At 37.0% G+C, this 18735-nt stretch overlaps 1 protein-coding gene across 1 annotated transcript in view; it reads right to left on the bottom strand.

The window, feature by feature from the left end:
- The window catches only part of LOC137273356 (heparan sulfate 2-O-sulfotransferase 1-like), a 190693-nt gene extending 174004 nt beyond the window's left edge, over positions 1-16689 (bottom strand). Inside the window, exon 1 of the mRNA XM_067805966.1 lies at positions 16203-16689. Coding sequence (XP_067662067.1) covers positions 16203-16341 — 139 coding nt within the window. The 5' untranslated portion in view covers positions 16342-16689. The remainder of the gene's footprint in view (positions 1-16202) is intronic.
- Between the last annotated feature and the right edge of the window lie 2046 nt (positions 16690-18735).

The raw sequence follows: 18735 nt of genomic DNA, 5'->3' as shown, positions 1-18735 counted from the left end.
TTAACTTGATCATGTCAAAACATGGGTCAAAATATGGATAAAACAAACTTAAATCTAGGCCAGTACAAGCAGACAAACAAATGTGAGCATGCATGTCATCATATGAGCATAGTATTCTCAGGTACAACATTACACTCAATTACACCTCATATACTGCTGATGTGACTTAAATCAAACTCACTTTTCTGTAGGTTCAGTATTCAATTATCATGTGCTGAGCTTTCTGGATCAAACACAATTTTACTCGACTCAGACTTCATACAGATGGCCATAATAACCGTATACAGAGACTTCACCTTTCTGATGCTCTTCTGCATGGAATATATCATGTGTTCAATACTGACCCAATTTTAAGGGCAGAAGTGCAGTAGGATTGTGTTTCTCTAGTGAAAATTACAGATGTACATTAATTATTGTCTGCATACCTAGCTGTTCTGGCCATGTTATTTACATAGTCAACACACTCAGTACAACATCAAGAAACACTATTGAGCAGATTGGAAAATTTAAATACATCCATGGAAGTTATTTCAGGCATTGGTTACATTATGCCTTCAAAACCATTTTCAAATTTTATAAGTCTTCAATGCATATGTAAGTAAGTCGTAGTCTGCCTCACAGTTCTTAAACCACATTATTTTCCCAAATATCTAGCCCTCCCTGCAACACTTTAGCCCTTTATGAAGCAAGTCTAGATTTCCCTTGGTTCAGGTATCCCTGGTGATCACTTTCAATTTAAATGGGTTCATTTGTTACAATCAAATTTATATATAATAGCACATGAAGCTTCAATCTAGTATGTAAGCAGTAAGGTTAAAAAAGGTGTAGTGCACCACTACATCAGTATAACTTCCTGTTTTCATTAAATGTAACATTTCTGTTAAGAAAGATAGAAAGGAGGGGAACTACTGCAAGACTAACACAAAAAAGGGTTCAGAAAAACAGGAACTGTATCTCCATATCTGTAACCCCAGGCATCAAAAACAAACAGCTCTAGCAGGGTGCTGCCCCATAAAGTAGCCTCTGTTAAATTTGAAATGGCTGCTCACTGACAAGAAGCAAGACCTCACAGAGATAATTACTGGACTCTCTGTGACTTAAGATCAGAAAGTTGTGTCACTGCTGCAAGATGTACAAGCACCTGCGAAGAGGTCGACTGTAGATAGAAATCAAGGACTATAGAAGCAGTGAGTAAAGAAAGTCCCCGGACCTTCGGTTTAATCACTGACAGGAGACCTTGTGTCCAATCTTAGCTGGTAGACACTCACTGTCATAATATGTTCCAGAGGAGTAATTCTAGGTTTGCCACAAACTGTCCCTGCAGATTACATCATTCATATCAGACATTTCTGAAACATGAATCTTTCTTTTGAAAAATAATTGAGCCATGGCTATGCAAAGGAGCAAAAACATTTCACATGTATTTTGATTTACAACATTTTAAATGAAAGAAAAACTGTTTTGAGGGCTTCCAACTAATCCCAATTTTGAAATAAAAGTAGGGCCCAAGGTAGCTCTTCGACAGTTTTGTGATTCAACTCAGGGCTTTTTATTGGAACTGGCACTATGAATGACAAAGCAAACCCAGAGATATAACATACTGACAGATCTCCTTGCCATTCTTACTGTTTTTGTGAAAGATCAGTTACCACTGGGTGGACATGTGTGCAAACATGTAGAAAACTGATTTTAAATCAGCAGAATCCTATCCACTGCAGTTTGACCGTTAACCCCTAAGGAACCTTACATTAGCTGGATCACTAATCACCATGTAAATCCTTCATTTTTTTCTGTTTTTTTTCTCGCAGACTTTTATATGGCGATATAGGTGATATAACAAAAACACGATCCGTGAAGTCATCAAAACCCACTTTAATGGTGACATTTTTTACTGATATCATGGCAGTTACACTCTGCAGGTTCAGCATAAAGACCAAAAGTCAGTTGGTATATAAGTTCAGATACTATCACTTAATACTGTAAAGAATACAAAAAATGTTATTATAAGGCTCAATTGGCTCTTAACATGCATCAGTCTCTGTAGACTGTTGAATTAAGATGAGCTTTCTACTATTACTTATATATTATGACGAAAAATCAACACTTCCCATGGCCTGTCCTCGCAGAACCATTATTCACTCACTCGCTCACTCATCCACTCACTCACTCACTTCAAAAAGATGTTCCCGCCCTGTAACCTTCTTAATACAGATCCCAAGTTATAACAAGCTTGTAAATGAGGTCAAGTTACTCCTTATTGCTCACTCACTCCAAGAAGATGCACCAGTCCTGCAACTTCCCTCGCTGTCATAAATCGATGTTTATAGTTCACTCATTCCCTCACTTACTCCACAAAGATGCAACAACCAAGTAATCTCTATGGGATGTCATAAATCTAAGTTTATACTTCACTCACTCCCTGACTTACTTCAAAAAGATGCACCAGCCCAGTATCCTCCATATTACCCATCCCAAGTTATGACAAGGTTGTAAACGTGTTACTTCTCTATATCACTCTGATAGCCTGTCATAAATCCATGTTTTCAATTAAGCTGATAGATTACTGAGTCTGTTAGGAAACAGTAAACCTTAACCAATAATTAACTCACCAACAAACAAGGGACAATGGCCCTTTCACACTCAACAACTTCCCCACAATTCTCCTTTCTCACCATAAAAAGCCTCCTTATGGTACACTGTGACTGACTCAAGTGCATTTACTCCCCAACAATAGTTCTCATAGTAAATTATTCATGAAACACAAAGGACATTTTCAATATGCCCTGAAAATAATGGGTTCAAGGAATACTCTTAAAGTTTATTGGTATTTAAATGTTTTAGTTCTTCTGCAATTTCTACTTCTAAAGGAACGTGTGTACTTCCTAAGAAACTAAAGTGTCCTCTATATGTTTAATAGACTAAAGCTTAGTCTCTGAATCTATAGAATTGTGTAAGAAAACAAATAATTGCTTTGAAACTGCAAAGGAGCCCGAGAGAGGAGGGAGATTCTAAACCTGAGGAAATCTGGACTTGTTTCATGTGGGGATTTTAGCACTGCAGTGAGGGCAAGACAACAGGTTTGATTGAGAAGACAGTTCTTCAGAACATGGACTGTTCATAGGCCTGGTAATTCTTAAAATACATAAACTGATTAAAAAGAAGCCAAGCAAAATGTGTGAAGACAATGTTCTAGCAAGAATACAACAGTGTCTGCCCAAGGCATAAATATGTACAAGTGACAAAGACTCTCTGGCGTCATGAAAGGGAGTCATGGGCATTTTTTTTATAGTCAACTTCAGCGTGAAACTTTATTCAAGATATCAACTGTGGTTGTTTAATAAGGACAAAAAACAAGGCAAGGTCAGGTATTTAATCAACACTGAGCAGTTACCTGACAAACAAACTAAGTAGCTTTAAACAACAGCAAATTACAAGTTTAGATTATCTGAACTAAGGGCCAGTAGCCATGCATCAACAATGACGCAAGGTTCTAAATTCACTGCATATTTGAGATAATTTGTGCGTCAAACAGGCAGGTTTTCTCTGTCAGGCCAAAAACTGATACAATATATGCCAGGTGGGTTTTTTTCTTACTAAAACAGTGGTGGCTACAAGGTAGAACTTGAAGAAATCTAGACTTACTTCATTTTGGACTTACACACTGCAGGGAGGAATTGCCAGTAGGGAGAGTATTGTGCTTCAGGGACTGAGACTGACTAGGGCTTCAAGTATTTGTTGCCTCTACACAAGATATGATTCAATTCCTTGTATACTAAGCTGCAATTTGTGAAGCCCTAACCTTTACTCTAACACTGCACCAATAAGTTTTCTGTCCCCTCAGGAATGCACTTAGCATTAAAAGTAAACACTGTTTTCAACCAAACATGAGACTGTTTAATTGATGAAATCTAGGTGGTAGATAGCTCTGATTAGATAACTGTCACTTTATTTAGAATATAAATAAGTGTATTTCAGATGCACAATGTAGTGTTTGTGGTAGGTTTTGTATGAGTGCGTGCAGTAATATAATAGTAAATATGTATTTAAAATGTTTTGCTCGTGAAATATTCATTGCCATCCTGAGACATTTTAAATTGTATTGTTCTAAGGTACTTTTTCAATTTATGTAGATCAGAGTCTCTGAAGCCAAAACACGGACGTAAAATATCATGTGCGTGTTTTTGTTATTTTTTGCATGAGATACGCGGGTTTCTGCATAACGCAAACACTGACAATGTTATTATGGGCCAATCAGGCTACTGAAGAGAAACTTGCTCCAGGTTTTTACTGAATTGTAAGACCCATGAATGTTTAGCAATTCAACAGTTATAATAGGCAAGAGAAGGTAAGAGGGCAGACGGTATGAATGAGTTGAGTTTTACACCCCTTTTAGCAATACTCAAGCAATATCATGGCAGGAAACACCAGAAATGGGTCTCACACATTGTACCAATATTGGGGATCGAACCCAAGCCTTCAGCGTGATGAATGAAAATTTTCACCACTTCGCTACACAACTGCCCCTAAATTGACAGAAGTATGCACCAGTCCTCTATGGTGAAAAAATGCTCTCATTATTTTTATCACTCAAGAAATGACTGAAACTAAACTAGAGACTTAAGCAAGTCTAAGAAAGCTCTAAATGATCTATTACCGAGTTCCCTACTCAGTGATCAGAACAGTCACAGAACAGGTTTACCTACACTCTGTCGTGATATAAGATATTTATTGCCTAGCATTCCAAGAATGAACAGTGCCAGTATTCTATAAACTGCATATAAACACAGTAGGTACAACCCTTTAGAAATACAGAGTTCACATATAAATGATGTATGTTATGACAAGTCCACAAATCGCATGGAAGTAATACGAGGAAACAACGGTAATACACAGAATTTGTCTAAAATTGTAAATATGATGACATATTTGGGGAATTGTTTCTAGACATCTAATTGTGAAGTTTGTTAAGGATTGTTCATATTTACAGTGAGCAGCAAATTCTGGATCAAGATGAAGGGTTGTTTATAGAAATAATTCTCTTTCTTTCTGATACTTTGAACAGGATATTACACGATGTTGTTCATCTTTAAGTCTACCCACACAACCTGATTCTAGTCAGAAATAACTACATTCCATGTAAGAGATAGTGTAGTGTTTTATGTAAAATTAGCAACACTCCGCTAATGTCCATCTCTGAAAAAGTATATTCAATGGAAACCAGAAACTGACTCTGAAATGATCTCAATGAGTTCTCCACATTGCAGAAAATCTTTACTTACTTCATGTAGGGTTTAAGGTTTACAATAAGGCTCAGACTGAAGAAATGTAACATGGTTTAGTACTAGAATAATATACATAGACACAAACAACACCAGAAATTGCCTTCGCACAATCCTTCTGTATTTCTATGTGGTTGTAAATACTGTGTTCATAATCATAGTTTACAGAATACTGTTCCTCTTGCTACTCATGGAAAGCTAAGTAATAAATATCTCATCAAAATATATACACTACGGAAATCAAACCTCTGTCTTGTGCATGATGAAATAATGCATTTGGAACTGGCCTACCAAAGTGCCCCTTTCTAGGTTATAATAATAATAATAGGCTATTCATACGGTGCCTTTCCATGTCACAAGGATATGCTCAAAGCGTTTCCTGAGCTCCAGTTGAAATGTGCACAGCTGGCAGGTACAAGTGGTTTCAAGTCATTTGTAATGGAGAAATAAATTTATCTACCTTTAAACAAAAGGTTAAATCAGAAAGTCCATACAAATACATGGATCTCCAAAGACACAGATACAACAAAATTCAACCTGAACATAAGCATCATAATTCATGGAGTTAGCTATATATAATTATATACAAAGTAGTCCCAAAATCTTTGAGAATCATCTTGCTTCCATTGTGCAACCAAACCCCAGAAATGTATCCTGACTGCACAAGCATGCTTACAATATCAACAGAATTCAAGCCAGACCCACATAGCAGGCCTCACAGACAATACACACAGCCAACACACACTCCGCCCGCCTAGCCGGAATCACTGTCTGTCCCTCGACTCTCATAAAAACCCACATTTCCTCATTCAAAAATGCCAAAGAAAGATGGTTTGGTACCCCTCATAGGATTTACACCAATATTCCTGCTTGCATGACTTGAATGAAATTCCACACCCATCCTCATGGCGGCATTGCATAAAGACTGGCTGGTATTTGGCCTGCGGAATTTAGGTCCAAGATAAACAATCAGAAATCATGGTATTTACCCATGATAAATAATCCTGGCAAAATGTCAGGGTAGTAAGGCTATGACTGATGATGGTTATCTGTTCTGTAGAACAATAACGCTCCAATGTAAGATTAAGAAACACAGAATCAATATGATAGTAACATAACATGAAATGTAGTTGCTCGTGAACTAATGCTGACCACAAACTTTACATCAACGCTTTTCAGATGGTGAAGTTAAATGTTTTCGAATGTTCAATATTCCATCCACTATGTACATAATTTTCTCTTTTTTTCCCTATTCTTATTCACACAACTAAAAAAAAAACTAAAGAAATTACATATATCTAAATGTTTTGTACTTTGGATTTTTACTGACTGAAAAAACATGAATAAAAAGATGAAGTTTTTACAGATTATATATCTAATTTTAAAATATTCAAAACTTAACATAATCAAGAAGTCCTTTTAACTGAAATACTCATTTTGTACATCACTGGTACTTAAAATCAGTAGAAAATCTGTGGGAACTATACTTGATAACAATCACTCTAAATACTTTTTAAGTTTTAATGATATAATTATAGCAAATATTCTTGCAAACTGATGAGCATCTGCTAAGGAGAGTTTTATAGAAGTCATTAGGAGTGATTGATGCTGCCCCAGCACATGTCACTACACCAGACACATAAACACATCAGGCCTGTGTGTAAATAAACACACCATGGGTGGTAACAAACCACAAATATTCCATAGCCATGCTCATTACTTCTTCAAAAGCACCAAATCCATATATATGTTACTGGTGCTTCATGATGTTCAACAGGGCACACTTAGCGAGTGAGTTCAGCACTCAGCAATATTCCAGCTATATGGCAGCAGTCTGTAAATAATCGAGTCAGGACCAGACAATCCAGTGATCAACTCCATGAGCATCGATCTGCACAATTGGGAACCGATGACTTGTGTCAACCAAGCCAGCGAGCCTGACCACCGATCTCTGACACCCGATCTCGTTAGTCACCTCTTGCAACAAGCATAGTCGCCTTTTATGACAAGCATGGGTTGCTGAAGGCCTATTCTATCTCGGACCTTCACTGGGTCAATATTCACCCAGACTTGCAGTGGTCACTTAATAAACTTTCAGGACTGGACATCCCTTCATCCACCTATGTTTAGAATACTCTGAAACTTTCCAAATTCAACTGCTGTCAGAAACAGCAGTCAAATAGGCTACACTGAAACAATTACCTGAGGTTCACCATAGCACACACAATCACTGTCTCCCAAGATGGTGGTATAAAGGGGACACTGGGTTAGGGCTGTAAGAGCCATCATCTGTGTAAATTGATGGTACAGAGAAATTGAAAACTGGAGAGAAAATTGAATCTGGAAAATATACAAAACCTGCAACCCCACTAGAACAACATCTCTGCAAAATGTGCAATGTCTTAGAAGATGAACAACACTATAAAATATCTTGTACCAAGTATAGCAAAGAATAGGAATCACTTCTACAAAGGCTGCTTTTCGTGATAAAAAAATTGCTACACTCTCTAAAAAAGAACATTTTTATTTAACAATTTTTTTCAAACAGAAGCCCTGAAACTATATATAAAATTTGTCATGACATTTACAATTTTAGCTGAATTTTGTGTACTACCATAGTCTCCTCATATTGTTTCCATCTGATTATACTATATATGATTTGCTAAATTGTAGTAATGTACATAATTTATGTATCTGTATTTCTCTATATTTGTAACCACTGTGTTTATAATGTAGTTTATAGAACATTGCCACTCTTTCTTCATGGAATGGTATGCAATAAATATATTATCTACCGTATCTTATCTGGAGAGGTCAGGTATGATACAGTCCACATCAGCTCACTTTGTCTGATACAGGGATTACATCACAATGAAAGGACACAATGTTGTGGCACACAGACAAAGAAGTAAGATACACTTCTTACCATCTTACTTTGTTTATCAAATGTTTCACATCAGATATAATCAATGTCTTAAAACCTGTTGTTACAAAGAAGGTAGATATCAAGCACAACTGAAGGCAGATACAATCGAACACTTGGGAAGTGTTGTTACAAAGAGGTAAAAAAGGCATAACCCAAGTTTCCAACTCCCTGCTGTAATGAGGGAGCTATGCTAGACACATGCTCCATCCCCGCTGACAAGTGTATATATGCATGTGCATGCCACCCCATCAACCACATGTAAACAAATGTGTTTTCTATCAAGTATTCAGACCCTTGAGCTGACCCTACACCACAGAGACTAATGGACGTCCAGTGCTGGCCAGTTAAAGTCTTCTTCTGTATGAAGAATTTATCAGGTAACGACAGGCAAGCAAGCACTCCCACACACTGGTCCATTTGGCTTGAAATGTCTACTTTATAAGTGACAGCTCCAATGAAGACAAATCCTTAGACAAACATACCAAGACAAATTTGACAATTTAAGAATTGATGACAACACCTCCACTTCTTTGGGACATGATGGGACATCACTTGGGTACTTGTGTTATGAATGATGGAAATTGCATGCATTAAACCTAACCTGAATTCAGAGCATGATCACAAACAGACTGAAGACAATGTGTGGTGCTGCGGTTTAAATATACTCGTGAGAACAAATAAGGGAATACATTAAAGTACACATGTTCCTTTATTTATTCCCAAAATTTCACCTACAGTGCAATGAATACCTTGTGAAGAAACCTGGCAAAGAACTCGGGAACACTTATACTTTCCTGTGTTCCCTTACTTGTTTCCCTGAGTATAGTTTGTTCAGATTACATGAGGCAGGTTGAAACAAGTTGAATAGGAAACATTACCAGTAAAACAAACAGGTTATGACACTGGCCATGTCAGAAATCTTTAAACCAATGGACAAGTAATATCACAGAATTCTGTTCATTAATTAAAAACATTGTGTTCACAAACATGTTTTCAACTAGTTTTGAATAAGAGCTAAATTTACCTCAACATAAACGGTCTTTATTAAAAAAGATTTAATCAATACTTTCAAAGAATTTTGAATATTTTAAAGCATTCTAAAATATTTCTTCTCACAAATGAACAGACACTGAATATATAATTAATTAGCAATAATGTTCTTAAGGTTGAATGTCGATGCTTCTTTTAGTCTACAGAGGGAGGAGTATTGACAGAACGCAACTGCCCTGAGTATGTTAACATGTAAGGGGTTAAAGTGTGCTATGTGCTAGTGTTATGACCAATGACAACATGAGCTTCCTAACAAGTAGTGGAGAAGTTTTCATAGTGCGATCTCACATCCTGACACTGCTTTCCGCAAACAAGTTACATTTCAGTCACAAATTCTTTCCATGCATTTCTGAAACCACCCAAAAAGTATTTTGAAAATAGGCGAATTCTCATGCAAGGACAACACAATTAGAATCTAGGTGTAAAACACTGACAAATTTTATTACCCTCTTTCAGAACACAATTCCAGATTGTAAATTTAACAGTCTGTTGGGAGACACAAGTGTGGCCTATTTTCCAGTTCAAACACTACAGCTTCCAATTCTCTGCACCGCATGTGTGAAAGGTCGACCATTTTTTCTGACCCATTTTAGCTATCTTTGACAGCCATCTTTGATATGTTCACCTCTCCTCGCTAACACTGACCCCTTCTCTCCATCTGGCAACACAGAACTACCATGGACAATGTTAGCAGGAGAGTGGCAGTCACACAACACCAGATTTGCTAGATACTATTTGTCTCAATGCAAATTACAAGTTTTCAATATCATTTTCAGTGCTTAAAACTGCAATAATATCTCTCTTGGACTTAATACAAATGCACATGTACAAAAAAATAACTTCTGATTGTGTCAGCACTCTCTCTTGATTCCATTGCTAAGTCATCAGGAGAGGTCAGAGGAGTGTCAAAATATGCTGTCTTGGGTTCCCTGTAATTAGACTTTTAATCAAATAACGCACAAAATGAATTTAGCTGCATGATAGAAATCAATATTTTCCTAAAAATACACACAAAATATTAGTTAGTATCAAAATTAACATTTAATTGCCTTGTAAAGAATTCAAGGCATTAGAATGTCAGGAATTATTACTTTTATTAATATTCTAACATTTTGCGTCTGAAATAGTCTCATATTAGAACCTATTAAATCAGTTCAACACAATCTTCTTGACAGAAATCTGCATAAGCAGTTCCGAAACCCATTTGTCTGTAATGGCTTTCTGTATCTCTTTAATATGGATGAAATAAACTTGGCAGTGCATACAGTAAACAGATTCACAAACACGATACTAATAATACTATATAATCCCTCAATATCCCAGCTTAATTTCCGCTCCAGTTTCAACGGCACAAACACCTTGCAGAACATCAGAACATGACAAGCAGACAAAAACTATTATTTTGGTTTAATTTTTCATGAGTAATTACCAACAACTAGCGATAAGTTCACCAGGCGACAATCGATTGATCAAATCCTTTGGTCTGGTCTTAGCCTCAACACTGTCTGTGAGACAACACTTCAACTTATCAATGAATTATACCACTGCATAACATGCATGCATTTGCATTCAGCCCTTTGCTTGTCATATCTTTCACTGCTCACTGCAGCTTGCAAGATATAAAGTTGTACACAAAACTTAAGTTTATTTAGTCATAATTAAAATCATAAATTAAATCGTTAATAAGTCTTACATGCTTATCAACTAAATACACTTTTAGGTTGTTTAAACATTATGCTAGCAAATCCTAAAATCAAAAATAAGCATGTTGATTCTATTCTTGAGGGGAGGAAGACTGACAGGCAGGTGCGCAAAGGAGCCATGAGGTGGAAAAAGGCTGATTTGGGCTGTGGATGCATTTATCATCAGTTAACCCCAAATCTCTTAGCTGTTACTGGTTCCCTTCTATACCAAACACACTCAGTGGACATAGTGTATGCACCCTACTTCAGTACTTGGTTTGAACCATTCAATGAATTTATCAGTCCTACAATACTGAAGATTTAAGCAAACTTCAAACTTGCAGTGATTGAGTGGTATTCTGATTAATTGTCTTAATCAATGTCCATACAGTTGACCTCCATGATTGATACACTGATCAGAGATTCTGATTTTATTTGCTTTATCTGACCACATATTTGCCTAAAAATGATGTTTCATTGTGATTTATCAACTATTTACAATACTTCCAAATATTGATTTTCATGTTCATAAGACACTATCAGGGATACACAGGGCATTCTCAGAGGCAAATCTCAGTCCCCAGGCCTTCAGCAAATGTTGGTCAAACTTCCTAAAAGTGAAATTTAAAAAATCAAAACTCACAACTTAAACCAATGTCTTTATCTTTGCAAATGAGTTTTCACTTTCCGAATGAGATTCAATAATCAGTTTTACATAATTACACTGTATACTGTTCATACTAAAATTTTAATAGACATAAATAACATTAATAATAAATATATTTCTAATTTTACACTGACAGCTGACAAGTAAACCAAAATAAGAATGCGCATCCCTTAACCCTACATTTCTGAAACCTGTATAAACATCATAAGTAACAACACTTGAATTGTGTGTGTCTGTACTGGGTACAGACAAGTGGATGGTTGTATTTGTGAGGTAGGTAAGAAGTAGGAAGTGTGATAGCATTAAAGCTTAACTCTTCTACCTACAGCCTCCTTTATCTTATCAGTGGTAATGAATCTTCCATCGACAAACAGGATCATAATACCCTGGTGCCTACATTCTATGTCCTCCCCACCTGGCTGAAGGGTCGCCATACTAACTGTCACTTACTGAGTAGTCAAATATTTATCAAGGAGTGCATTAGGTGAATACCTTACTGAGTGAAAAATGACACTGCCATATCCTGTGATTGCCTAGATATACAAGTATGTGCGATTCCATACAACACTGGCTCCCATCTGTCAACTCTTTTAGTTTTGTTTCCTGTTAAACAACTGAATTCCGGCCTGATCAAATTGTTGGAGCAAACAGTACTAACAATGATGCATTGAAAACTAATTTAGGAACAATGTTGACTCTTTCAAACAGACTTATGCATGTAAAAAAGCTGCCTCAACTGAAGACTGATAGATACATAGACATTTTATTGCATGGCATTCCATGAATAAACAGCGGCAATATTCTATAAACTACAAATATAAAGAGGTGATATTACCACTTCCAGAAAGTTTGGAAAAGCATTGGTTTACTTGTTTTCTATCATTGCTGAATTATGAACACTTTACAATCAACCCTTCTTTATCAATGACAATTACTCAATGTCAAGCAATGCATAACATATTAAAAACATATCAACCTATTCTGGGGTACATTGTGAAATTACTGAGACCTGATGTACACAACATGTTCTGTTTGAGTTTAGACTCGGATGCTTTGTCATCTGAACAGACAAACACCTTCACAATAATGGTCTGGTATAGGTAACCATAAGTTGGTATAGGTAACCATAAGTGTTGAGAATACACACTGACAAGCTCCAGAGACTTTGTTATTTCTACTTGATCACACTCTTCGAAGAGGTTTACAAATTATATAAAATTAACTTTTCAGATATCACATTATTAAAAATGCACTGAACATCTTAAGCCAAACATAACATGAATAAGCTGGCAATGCCTTTTCAGAAATGATACATATTATACACGATAGGGAACAATACTTAACGCTCAGCACCCCCCTTCATCACTACTTTGTACAATTAAAACAAGTCATGCCAAATAGAAATATATTTTCATCTCACAAATTACTTGGTTAGTACAGGCTCTGAAATTAACATATGTTAAGAAAAATAGTTTTAGATTAAAATAAGCTATAATAAAATGGAGCCCTAAACTTTCATTTTCAGAGTCTGAAACTATGGTAATCTAGATTTGCTTCACATTGTTTTCTTGCATGGGGTACCCTGGGTACATTTCTTTCAGGGTCTGTATGACTACTTGGTCAGCTTGTTCACTGTAGATGATACTATAGAAGATAGGACACACAACAACATTGGCCCAGTACCGGAATGACAGTGTCCTTCCATTATCACATAGATGGCAACAGATGATAGATAATGATAAGTGCAGTCAGATATGTCAATATGACAACTATGACACACGACTTTCATGTATCGCCTAGAGAATATAATACAAACAGGGTCACCTTTGTCCAATAATGTTAACATCAATGAGGCTTGTCTCTTAGGGGCCATCAACTCCTAATGATGCAGATGACAAACAACAGGCTCAGGGACCATTATCATCAATGTTAGCCAAGTACTTCCTTCATAACAGACACATACTGATACCAAATAAAATATTCCAGTACTAATATCTTGTATTTATGCTGAACACATTATCTCTGATGGCTTATAATTCACTATCTTGTTCTGTGTTTTTCATGTATTAAGTTTAAAGAGATTACTTTGCAAGTCAAAGCACAAAATATTCAAATGACATACTAAAGTTTTTATTAAGTATGCACCTTTTACAGTAATTTGCTCAGTTAAAAGTTCATAAAAAAGTTATGGCTTTAAGAGCTGAGCTAAAATGTTTTATTGATATTTTTATCAAATCTATGCCAAACAGAAATTTTACACGTGATTCTAGACAGTGTTTTCTTGCATGCAAAATGCACCTTACCAGCAGTCATCACTCCAGGCCTTGCACATGGAGCATGTTCTGACACTTGGTGATATAGATATGCTGTATGGAAGCATTAAGTTTCTCTAACAAAAATACGCCTGATTTCTTTGCTCAGGTGATGATTAATATTTCTGGCAAAACACAATCTAACATCACTATAAGTTAAACAATGTTAAACATTGTTATTACCCAATAAAAAACTCTTGCCACTGAAAGCTATATGAATATTATTACATAGTTCGACACTATGGCCACTGTATAACAATATTGCTACAATAGTTATATGTTTTACAAGTTTATTCAGTGTTCTCAGCCTTAACAAAAATATAACAGTAACAAGTATTGATTGATCAAGGAGCCCACACTATGCAACCTTTGAAGGCAAACTTGGACAAAATTGATATTTTACTCAAAATTGAATTTTTAAATATTTTATATATTCTTGAAATTCTGTAATAATTTTACACAGAAGTCAATTAAGCATTACACCTGCAGTTCTGAGTGAAGCACTGGTCACTGTAAAAGTCTAAACATAGACAACTATTTTCAAAGGAATTGGGAAAATTACATTCGAGTTAGATTCTGCTGACACTGACTGCAGATTTAAGTCCAAGTATGGACTTCTGACAATGGAAGATATAACAGATTGAAATTATACCAGACAAATTTCAAAACTGCACTGACCACTTGAACTGAGTTGAGGTTAATAAAATACCATCCATCATGTACTGGTGTTAACCGCACATATCTACAGATCTTGTGTGACATGGCAGCTAGGCAACTAAATGTAAGGAGAGAACAGAAATTAACTTGGTTGTCTTCTAAGCTCAAAAGATAAATAATTTACTCACTAATTCTATCTTCAGACAAGCTTGGGTTACACTTATCATGGTGCGTATCCCTTAAAGGGATATAAAAAAAACCATTTTTACATCAAGATTTTAAAAAAGACATGGCACAATCCATCAAACAAGAGTGTGCATGTAACATGTAAACTTCAGACATGTGAATATTCAAGTCGGGGTAGATCCTCAGCTTCTTATTTGGCAAATAATTTTAACACAGTATCACTTTCAATAGTCAGCAAAACAATGTCTTATTTTTTTATAATTTGTCTTCTTTAAGTCAGCATAACACTTTATCGTGAGAAACACTGGATTCATTTGAATTTTCCCAGATTGTACCTACCATCATTGAATGCAAGTAAATAAAAACATGTAGCAGAAAACCTGTCACATGGTCCTGCATCAAGAATGTGGAATATATGTCTCTGATCACAGAAAAATCAACCCAGCTATTAAAATGTAAGTATGCTGAGTTCTATTCAACAGTAAAGGATATATTTCAGATGACAGTATTGTGTGGGAAAGACTTCCGACCGTATCCCCCTGAATTTTCACTCTAGTCAAATCATATCACCTGAATACATATTCCTCATCTGATAACGATAAGTTTTAGCATGGTTCTTAAATTGTACCTTAACATACTGAAAGACATATCCAGCTTATAAAAATGCCCCTCAAAGACATTTTACCTTATTGTTAAACTTTAGGGGGATCCAGGTGGAAGTCTTACCACATTATGTATTGTAAAAAGATTTCCTTGACTATGTCCGTCCGCTTGTACACTATAGTACATGATCTGCTGTGAGTGATTCAGTGAAGCTGATGAATCTCACAAGGCCAGGCTGGTACACCTGACTCTTCCAACTGTTATCTCATCATGACTCTGCTCATTAACGTGGGTGGACTCCTAATTGGATTAAGCTGATTGGATTAATTAAGGGTAATGGATGGTTAGGTAATACAGTTAGGATAACAATAGGCCAACAACTGCAGTAATTGTGGGGTTTGTTTATTGACGGTGATCAAGTTGATGCGAGGTTTACAGTTCAATTCAATAGTATTTGTCTTGAATATTGTTTTTTTCTTCATCTGCTGAACCCTACCATGACACCATCGTTTATTTCATGCACCGTAATTGATTTATTAATAGACACTATTAACCCGAACATAATCAAGGAAGTTTTACAAAACTGAATGAAGAGTATAGTACGACTGATAGAATTGTATCTTTTGATACGCTATATATGACGGTTGCATTACCACTGGGCAGACGATAATAAACCTTCACAAAGGTCGTCTACAAATATCGATAGCACCCTCCAGTCAGCAGAACTAGAGGTGTCATCAAGTAAAACTGTCAAAGGTATAAGCAAAGTAGAAATATAATATGCAAGTGTGTGCTTGGCATTAATGTGTTCTATTCTTAAAACACAAAACGTTCACTCACCTAATCTGACCCTTGCATCATCGAGGCGAGCCACTTCACTCAGCAAGTGAAGACAACCAAAGATTGCTGTCAAAGAGACAGCTAGCAACACTCCTGCTACATGTCTCGTCTGCATCACTCTCACAAGCCGGGGTAACATCACAGCTAACCCTTTCTACTCGTCATTCATTCATCTGGAGAGAAAGAAGTGTCAAAGATCTCCACTCTCCAAAAACATCACATCATGAAGCGCACGTTGTCAGACACCCAAGTACGATTTGACAGCAGGTCTGGAGTAAATTTACAGATACACGGGCAATCGTATGCTTGTCCAGCGTGAAAGGACACTTCCTGGGGATGTAAAAACACCAAACTGTAACTTCAGTCTTAATATCCAACCAGAACCGCACGAGTAAGTTAATTTACAACTTGACAAAGCCCGCTTGAATGTTTACTAAACAGTAAGTCCATCTGCTTCCTGGCTGTACGCATGCGCTCTTCCAAGAGTGCTTCCCTATTGACTATTTATGTTCGCGTCATGGACAGAGAACGGCTTTCTAGTGGCTATTGATTAGCTACGTCTGTACAGACCCGCCTATCAGTAGGTGTTCACGGCACAGGGTGAATGCATCACTCCGGGATATCTATCAGTGCTGGACAATGGTGATAACTCAAAAAGTCTCATACATTGGAAGACCATTTAGTCATCATTTATACCTCGATTTTCGGAGTTCAAGGAATGACGATGCAGAGTCACGTGCGGGACTGAAAAAAACAAGAGGTGTTCACAATGCTTATTAACGCGGAAGGTGTGTGAACAGTGGGGAATCACACCCTCTGCACACTCCCACCTTGATCAGCAAGTGACCGTTCAAGGTCATAGTGGCTTATGTAAGTGAGTGAATTTAGTTTTTCGCGACTTTTGGCAATATTCCAGCACTGTCACGGCGGGGGTAAGCAGAAATGGGCTTCATACACTGTGGCCATGCGGGGAATCGAACTCGCGTCATCTGCCTTTGAATCATGACTTACATCATGAGCATCGAGCGACGTATCTGGGAAAATAACATAATAATATGACATGTATCAACCAAGTCAGCCAGTCTGACCCCTAATGCGATTAGTCAGTCGCCCGACTCTCTCTCTCTCTCTCTCTCTCTCTCTCTCTCTCTCTGTGTGTGTGTGTGTGTGTGTGTGTGTGTGTGTCTGTCTCTGCCTCTCTCTCTGTCTCTGTCCCTCTTTTACAGCCAAATGTTTATAAACATGAACACATGAAACTGACAAATGGTATAACGGGATGTCATTTGACCATGTTCGGCTCAAAATGCAGATCAGTTTCGACACGTTTGTCTTATAGTGCTACAAACACTCACACGCACACACACAAACGTGAGCACACACGCACACATTACACACGGACGCACGCACGCACATACAGAAACACACATACACACACACACACACACACACACACACACACACACACACACTTCATTATAATTTCATTTAACATTTAAACACTCTTGATGATGAACAGAGTCCAAAGCAGCAAGCTTCATTCCATACAGAACCAGCTTTAGTAAAAACGACAATTGTAAAATATATAGTGTGCTCACAGATTTAAGCGACTATATGAGAGACGATATTTATTTATTTACTATGTACACTGTTCCCTGCAAGCGGTCGTCTTGTATTGTAAGTGACGGTATGTCTGTGTGACTCTCGCGTCCCTGCACATCCTCACCGACTGGGACAGAGTTCTAATTTACATTTGGTGTAAAATTTCCAGCGTTCCTTTCGCTAGTGACACTTGATGGAGATAGGTTAATGTTTATATAAGAAACCACACGCATTGTCCAAATAAAGCCACGAAGTTAACCTTTACGTAGAGCGAGGCTCCCTTAAAGACATGCATTTCCGTTCGAAATTTGTGTTGTCCTCAACTATTGGGTCAGTTTACATAATCGATTTCCGGGACACGCAATCGGTATTTTGTGCTATTTACATAATATACTGCATATTCATCAAGTATTGATTAAACTCCCCTAATGTTTTTCTTTAGTCCACGTTAACCCACAAGAAGATACGTCGCATGAACACTATATATGGCGACCAGTTCTACCACCGCAATCGATTCCTCTGGTCGAAGTTGCGCGTATCTCAGGGTTAGTAACATTAGTTGTGGGGCGAGTACTATCTCTGAATTGCCGCAACCTAAACTTCCGCCGGGGCGGATTTCGGTTAATTATACGAATTGGAGGAAACGAGTAGGCAACCTTGAAATTCTTCAAATCTCCGCTGTATCTAAATGGTTCGAATGACCATAGATAATAATGAGTGACCGTTATTCATTTTGTGCAAACATCAATCAACGTAAATAGCTACATTTAACCTGTCTGGCGTTCTATGGATAATATATTTCTTAAGCTTTTTATATGGCCCCTAATGAGAGCGTACATACTTATTAAAGTACGGCGATATATCACAGGTACCCATCACCATTAATGTGTATATCACCAGCTATATTCTGCAAAAATAATTTAATCTCAAGAAA

This window comes from Haliotis asinina, chromosome 2 (genome assembly GCF_037392515.1).
Source record: "Haliotis asinina isolate JCU_RB_2024 chromosome 2, JCU_Hal_asi_v2, whole genome shotgun sequence".
NCBI classification, from domain to species: Eukaryota; Metazoa; Mollusca; class Gastropoda; order Lepetellida; family Haliotidae; genus Haliotis; species Haliotis asinina.
The sequence above is the reverse complement of the archived record's forward strand: the minus strand, read 5'-3'. Positions and strand labels throughout refer to the sequence as shown.